The sequence below is a fragment of the Mirounga angustirostris genome, unplaced genomic scaffold (assembly GCF_029215605.1).
Source record: "Mirounga angustirostris isolate CCGP_5_RB_7025 unplaced genomic scaffold, mMirAng1.0.hap1 SCAF_17, whole genome shotgun sequence".
Taxonomy (NCBI): Eukaryota; Metazoa; Chordata; class Mammalia; order Carnivora; family Phocidae; genus Mirounga; species Mirounga angustirostris.
The window spans coordinates 326,915-334,411 of NW_026991725.1; the positions used below are offsets into that span (position 1 = coordinate 326,915).

At 56.9% G+C, this 7,497-nt stretch overlaps 2 protein-coding genes across 3 annotated transcripts; one reads left to right on the forward strand and one right to left on the reverse strand.

The window, feature by feature from the left end:
* Positions 1 to 650: 650 nt before the first annotated feature.
* EMC6 (ER membrane protein complex subunit 6) lies at positions 651 to 1,521 on the reverse strand. Of its 2 annotated transcripts, none has more exons than XM_045889666.3 (2): positions 1,372 to 1,521; positions 651 to 1,201 (listed from the first exon to the last, which is right to left on the reverse strand). In XM_045889666.3, the coding sequence occupies exon 2, from the start codon at positions 1,161 to 1,163 to the stop codon at positions 831 to 833; it is 333 nt and encodes a 110-aa protein (XP_045745622.1). In that variant the 5' UTR covers positions 1,164 to 1,201; positions 1,372 to 1,521; the 3' UTR covers positions 651 to 830. The 2 variants fall into 2 exon arrangements, with proteins under 2 accessions (XP_045745622.1, XP_054366979.1); XM_054511004.2 differs by having other exon boundaries at positions 1,311 to 1,465.
* A 37-nt stretch (positions 1,522 to 1,558) lies between these two features.
* Positions 1,559 to 6,615, forward strand: TAX1BP3 (Tax1 binding protein 3). Its single transcript, XM_064582318.1, has 4 exons — positions 1,559 to 1,764; positions 4,716 to 4,835; positions 5,232 to 5,309; positions 5,618 to 6,615. Exons 1-4 carry the CDS (start codon positions 1,726 to 1,728, stop codon positions 5,753 to 5,755), a joined length of 375 nt encoding a protein of 124 aa, XP_064438388.1. The 5' UTR covers positions 1,559 to 1,725; the 3' UTR covers positions 5,756 to 6,615.
* Positions 6,616 to 7,497: the final 882 nt, after the last annotated feature.

The following is a 7,497-nucleotide window of genomic DNA, read 5'->3' on the forward strand; positions in this document are numbered from 1 at the left end:
TATGTACTTTATTCTAAGATACCCTCTGACAAGCAGGGATCATGGGTTAGCACATAGACAGAAGCATTACACTACACTCTCAACAAGCCCAAAGTTTAGCTTAAATGTCTTCTATTTAATCTCCATTAGACATATTCTAGTAAAAAGCTTGAACGTATTTAAAACAGAAATGACAGCTAGCTGTAACTAGAGGAAATGGAACTGAAGTTCACACCTGAAAGCGGTGGTTACTGAGAGGGGCGGCTGGCATCTGAAAGAGCTATTAAAGACCTGTATTTCAAACTTGGCTCTCTTTCTAGCTGGGCCTCTTAGGGCACAGGTATATTTAACCTGAGCCTCAGACTCATCAATGAGGGATAATAATTATATCGACCCCATGAGGATACTGCTCGAATTAAATGAGGTAACGGGTGTAAAAGGTACAAGGCACAATGCCTGGCATATAGGAAACGCTTAATGTTAACTGTTACTAGTTCTTAGGATGTTAACAGTAAGTTCTCTTTACTTGGGTCCTCTCTGGATGGCCTCCGTGTAAATGCAAGGAAATTACAGAAGGCCAAGACCCAGCCCCAGCTCTCTAGGAGTCAAAATTTGGCGTCTTGCACCACGGCAGACATGGGGTATGAGCGAAGGTACGAAAATACTCCACGAAGTGTCTCACACTTCATTTAATCTGAAGAATATTACAGGCTCTTCGTCTTCAGATATAAATTATAACGTTACAGAACAAGCAGCGAATTCAGCAATTTAAAAACTAAGTTTACACGGTGTTAATTTCTGGCGACAGTCCTCCCCATCTGTTTTTTTAAAAAAGTCATCCCTGCCCCCATTCAGTAGACGTGCACCATGCCATAGAGGAACGTCCAGAACAGGACGTAGGTGAAGAGGCCTCCGATGAGGCCTCCTGTGAAGAGCGGTCTTCGTGACTTAAAGTATTTGTTCCACCTCCTTCCCGCTTTGAGAATTAAGAGCAGGGAGAGCAGGATGGAGGCAAGCAGGTAGAAGATGAAGCCGTAGAGGCCGGTGAGGCCGAGGATGCCGGCCGTGGCCCCCGACAGCGCTGACACTGAGGTCCGGCAGTAATCCAGGACGGCGGCGTTGCCTCGCACCGCTGCCTCGCTGATGAACGGCGGCCCTTCCCGCTTGGCCACCACAGCGGCCATCGCACGCGCCCGGGCTCAGCCTCTGTCTTTTCGCGGAGCTGCGGAGAAGACCGAGTTGCCAGTGGCCCGCGGCGCCTGGCGAGTTACGTTAGCGCCGCCCCTCCCCCCGGGACTCCCAACATCTCACACCACTCCTGCTTCTCGGACCTTCAAAAGACGCAGAGGAGGCCGAGGGCTCGGGCCGGCCCGCCCAGGCTCACCCAGTTACCTGCAACACGGCGGCGGACACAGACACTTGGCGTCCCGTCAGACGGCCAGCGGCAAAGAGCCTGCCGGCGCCATCTTGCGCTGGAGGTTGCTGGGAGGCCCCACGCTGCGCATGCGCCAAATCCTCGCTCCCGCCCCCTGACGCGGTGCCCACCCCCTCCCCGCCTTTCTACGCTCGCACAGGGACTTCCGGAAGCCGAAGGGCGCTCCGACCGCTGACTGGCTGGGGCTTTGTTAGTATTCATGAAGGGGCGGCCCGAGTCGGGGTGCCTTTGTTAAGCAGGGAGGGCGCGGCTGCTGGGATTTTCGCTGTGGGCTTCCCTGAGCTGGGCTTGGTTTCCAGATTGGGGTCGAGATGTCCTACATCCCGGGCCAGCCGGTCACCGCCGTGGTGGTGAGTGCGCTCGCGGGCTCCTCTCGGTCTTGGCTTAGCCCCAGTTTGCAGATAGGAAAACTGACACCCCGAACAGGTTGACAAAGCGTGGAAGCCAGGGCTGTTGCAAACCGGCGGCCAGGGCTCCGGTCCCGGCTCTGTCCCAGCGGGACCGCGGTCTTCCCCAGCCAGGCGACAGAGATGGCCGGGGCGCAAGTTCCCCCGGAACACCCGGAGTCGCGACCAGACCCCGCGCACTGCCGCCGGCTCGTTGGACTCCACCCAGCCGGCAGAGGCGGGAAGGACTGAGGAGAAAAATCCCCAGCTGTGGGAGTATCGGGAGAGCGCCCCCTTCCCCGGCCCGAGGCCTCAGCTGGGCAGCGGCGGGGGGCGGGCGCCAGCCCCGACGGCCGCGAGTCGCAGCCTCTGGAATGAGGAAGTGCTTCCTCCCCTGCCGGAGACGCCGCCGCCGCCCAGAGGGAGACGGGGGTGGGTGGGGGGTGGAGGGCTGGAGGTGGCCGGGCCCTGAGTAGCAAGCCGGCCCTTATCCCTCCCGTCCAGCCTTGCTTGCTCGGACCCAGCGCCGCCCGCTCCAGAGTGAAGGCGCACGCAACTGGCTCGCTCCTGCTCCAAACTTTCCCTGGCTCCCCAGCCCTTGGGACAAAGTCCGGGTGCCCCGCCGGGCCCTTGGGGCCTGAGGAGACCAGGCCCTGTGGGGCTAGCTCAGGCCCCTGGCTCTCGCCATTGGCTTGTCTTGGGTGCCAAGTGCTATTAGAGTAGGCAAAGGGAAGGAGAGAGACTGGGACATTAGACTCAGACGCCAGTGCCAAAGCTGAGTGGGGCGTGGAGGCCGACTCCGAGGCGGAGGTGGAGGAACTGAGTTCCAGAGAGAGGTCTGTTCACGTCCAGCCCTAAAGGAAGCCCACAGGAAGAACCCAGATCTCTGAGAAGAAACGCCTGCTGGGCAGGCTTTGGGTCAGATGGAAGTCCCAGGCCTGAGGCCACGGGACCGGCTGCAGTATCTCAGATGGGTGTGCAGGGGAGTCAGGCGCTGACAGGGTGGGAAGTCACTGATTAAAGTGGCATGTGAGGTTGGGCTTAAGAGAACCAGCTCTGGCCTGGGCTACTAAGAAACATTTCTGCACCTGCAGACAGCTGTCCTATGCTTCACCCTGACTGCACCAACCTTGCTTTTCTAGATCCCTAGCTGCCTCAAAGGGGCCAGGTTTGCTTCTTAAATGGGGGTGGGGGAGGAAAGGCGGTGTAGGGGAGGCACAGAAAGGGGCAGTAACCTGCCTGATTGCACCTAGTAAGTCAGTGACAGGGCCTTGTCTTCCAGCCCAAGGGCCTGTACTGCCTTCTAATCTTGAGGGTGGCTCAAAGGTGTGCAAAGGTGTTGGAGGAATTCACACTTTTGGGCACAAGGATCTCGGTCTAGTGGGCTTCAGGGGTCACACTTCCTGCTTCCTCTCTCTCCTGTCCTGGCAGGTTCTCGGGCCTTCCTCAGAACTGTAAGACTGTGCCCTCCCAATTCTTGTTAACACTAGGAACGTGTCTGAACGTGCTGGGTGGGGTTTGGCCTCTCTTGTGTTTTGGATTGGGGATGGGGTAGGGGAGGCTTCCTCCCAGGTCCCTACCTTATCCCATGTAGTTAATATCTTGAGAATGTTAAAACCATTTTGGCTTCTCTGAACTCTGGCTCCATAGGTCCATTTGCCTTCTGGACATTTGCCTGGGTGGCTCCTGGCACTCCAAAATGCTTCTTCAGTGTCCCCAGCTGGGAGAGGTTTGTGTTCAGCCAGGCCACTTGGCTGGGTGCTTCCCTTGACTCCTCTCCACCACAAGCGGTCCTCAAATCTGTTGATCTTACTTTCCAAGTAGTCATGTCCCCTGGCCTCCACATCCCATCGCTGGAAGACATCCATTCCCCTCCTAACTGCCCAAATGGTCATTCTAGCATCAAACCTGACCATGACCAACCTTATTTCCGGACTCTTGAGAGCTCTAGTGGGCCCAGAATCAAAGTCAGGTGTTCATACTCCTGTCATTCGAGGCCTGGTTTGAAACTCTTCAGGTCCAGATCAAGTCACTTTGGGTTTTTTTTCTTCCTGTAAACTCAACTTTTGGGGTGGGGTGATCTGGTCTAGCCCCTATGCCCTGGTGACTGGAGGGTGCCTGCTGAGGGCTTTGAAAGGAGCCTAGCAGTTTGGGGACCAGAGCCCCAGAGTATGGTGGGAGAGCTCTAGAACCCTCTTCTGCCTCCTCCACTGCACAAGAGCAGGGTCTGGGGCTGACAGAGAAACCCCCTCCCTCAGGGCCAGCCTCTTGGGCCTGCACTCCACAGCCTTCCTGAGCTAGCCCTAGCCTCACCTCACCTCCCAGTTCCAGTCCTGTAGTGGATACTCATCTCATGGACATATATCCATAGTATCTTCAAGCCTCTGCCTGTCCCTGGACCAGGACAGCCCTTCCTCTCCTTTCTGTGCAAGTGTGAACTTCTTTTTTGGAGCATCTTATCTTGCCCTTGACAGGTTTGGCTCAGCAGTGAGCTGCCTCAGCAAGGTACCTGCATTCCCCCCTCCCCCCCCCAGGGCCTGACCCCTTCTGCCCTGTGTGGCTCCTCCCCTGGGACACAGGCCCCCCATCTATAGCGTCCTGGCTCTTGGACCAGGAGTACATGTTGACTAAGGCTGGTGCCTGAGACTAACAGGAAGGGAACAGAGGCTAGGACAGAAGGTTGCATAGGTGGGTTGTTGTGGCTGAGAACTGAGTCTCAAACTACCCCCCCCCCCCCCCCCCCCCGCAACGCAAGTCTCCCAGGGTGGTGACCAGCTGGAAGCCTGCAGAGGGCCCTGGGCTCCACCCCCTTGGCATGGCTCTGAGCTGGCCCAGCAGCCTGAGGCTGCTGCTGGACAGACCAGATTCATTGTCCACACACCAACCTGCCCCCAACTCCTTTTTTCCTTTGCCAGCAAAGAGTTGAAATTCACAAGCTGCGTCAAGGTGAGAATTTAATACTGGGCTTCAGTATTGGAGGTGGAATTGACCAGGATCCCTCCCAGAATCCATTCTCAGAAGATAAGACAGACAAGGTGAGGGGGACCAGGGTCCTGGGACTTTTCCACTGGGGACAAAGCCCTGAGATGGTGTGGGTCTCTGTTTCTAGGGCCTTCATGGAAGGAACAGACCTGTGTCTTTCAAACAGTCCTAGGAAGGTTTAAGAAATGATAAGTAGGGATGGGGGTGGGGAGTAGACCTCCCAGCCCTAGGAAGACTCACTCAGACAGAGCCCAGGAGGAACAGGAAGAGGCCAGCAGCAGGAGCCAGAGCATGGTGGGGCAGCTCTGTCCTGGCACAGCCTGTACTGGGGGGCAGACTTGGTGCAGAGTCCGTTGGATGGCTGGGAGTTTGCCATGCTGGGCTTTGCTCTGGGGATAAGGTGCCAGTCCCAGTGACACTGGGGCTTGACCTGGGCTGTTTCTTTCCAGGGCATTTATGTCACACGAGTATCTGAAGGAGGCCCTGCTGAAATTGCTGGGCTGCAGATTGGAGACAAGATCATGCAGGTAACACATGTCCCAAAGGAGGAAAACAGGGCTTGGGCCCGAGGGTCTGAAGCACTCGGGGTTAGGGGCTGCCCTTGCCTCCTGAGGCAGCTGGGAGACTCCCTGAAACCGTCAGGAGCGCATGCTGGTGCTGCTCCCAGAGGGGGCGGACTCCCCCCCGTGTGCCTCACCTGTGGTGCTTGGCACCCCCAGCCCGGACACATCAGCCTGGGAGCCTGCTTGGGTGACCCAGGACCCCAAAGCCCATCCTGCTTCCAGATCCCAGACGGCAGAGAACTGAGGTAGGCTGTATTTTCTCCTTGGGCCAGGTGAATGGCTGGGACATGACCATGGTCACGCACGACCAAGCCCGGAAGCGGCTCACCAAGCGCTCGGAGGAGGTGGTGCGCCTGCTGGTGACGCGGCAGTCGCTGCAGAAGGCAGTGCAGCAGTCCATGCTGTCCTAGCGGCCCGCCACGGTCCCGGACTCGTGCCTGCCTGCCTGCAGTGACGCCACTTCCACGCTCTGTGTGCCGCTCACCCTGGCTTCTGCTGAGTACTGCGCTCCAGCTCAGAAGGGCCAGAGCTGGTCCCGGAGGCCTGTCCCCGGGACCTGACCCAGCCTTCCTTCCCCACCTCCCGCCACTGGCCCGAGGCTCTGGGACCAGCTCTCGTGCTCAGACACTGAGAATTATCAGTCCGTAGCGACCACAGGCTTGGCCCTCAGACCCTGCTGTGTGGCCTCAGCAATGCCCAAATGGGCGGAAGGCCCCCCACTTCTTGAGAGCCATCACAAAGCTGGGGAATGCCGGCGGGGGCCAGCCTTTCCCACAGAGCCCTGGCTGCAGGGCTTGGCCTGCCCCCGTGTCTCAGCTCTGCAGTGACTGTACCCCATGTTTTTTCCTGCCTTCCCCAGCAGGGACTTGACATACGGCCAGAGGAACTACAGAGCTTGGCCCAAATGGAAGCCAGGCGGGCTCACAGTTGACCCCATCACCCCCCCGCCCCCGAGGGGCACTGGCCTCCCCAGGGTTCACCTGCTCAAAAGATTTAGATGAAGTTCGAGGCTGACATTTCAGGGCAGTTCTCAGGATTGCCATTTCCTTCTGCGCCTGTGGGTTTAACTTTATATTTTTTTAATCACAACTTTGATACAAAAGCATTTTTACCTTACTATTTGGAAATGCCAATTCTACTCTTAAATTTATCTTACTAATTCACACCTGGGAATAACAGCGTTGCTTTGGTTCCTATGGAAATGGGGTAGTATGAAATTGCCCCATACCTGACATCTTGGGCCCAAATAAAACAGTGCTGGAATTCACAAGGGGTTTTTGCTGAGGCACAGGGTAGGGGTGTCTGGGGGTCGATGGTGGCTAGAGCTTTGGTTGTAGGGCTGACTACCCTGGCCCCCAACCACTTCTGAGACGAAGCCCCGCTGATGCCAGGCCTGCCACTTGCTGTGCGGCCAGGGCCGCATTGGTGGGAACATCGGGGAGCACCTTCACTGGAAGGTCCCCTGTGTAACTCAGCTTGTGCTCCACCTGGGAGGGGCCCCTGGGCACTCCGGGGTTCATGGGAAAAACCCCTACCCCCTAAGACTCTTGAGAGCGTACAGTTATCACAGACAGGAGTGGGGCTCCACATTTCCAGAGACTGTGGTCTGATGAGACGGGGCTAAGTTGGAGACCCGCCCGGGGCCTCTGCCTGGCCCAGCACTGGTTGCCCTACCAGCTCTTGGAATTACAGTCATTCGTGGACCCACCCAAAACTGCCAAATCCGGCTTTTCAAAGTTTCAAATCTGAAATCTCCCATTTCTACAATCTCTGCTTTAGGGAAACAAAATCCTAAATTCTCTGATAATTTGGATAGAGGAATCATTGAAAAATAAGACACCCCCCCTTCCCCCTCAGTGAGAGTGCCCTTAACCCATCCAGCCCATGCTCACAACCCCAGCTTGAGCACCATGCCCTGCAGAGACATGGCACCCGTGGGACCCACATGGCCCTGAGCATGCAGGCATCTTGCACTACCCAAGAGGCTTCCCCTGACGAACTGCCAGGTCAGTACACAGCTACCTCGCCATCAGCATACTTTGCAACCCATGCGTTTCCTTACGTGAAGTGAGTAGTGCTGTCTCCCTAAACCCTAAGGATTGGTTCTGAAGCCAACACACCTGTCCTCCCACATCTGGCAAAATGCTCCGTG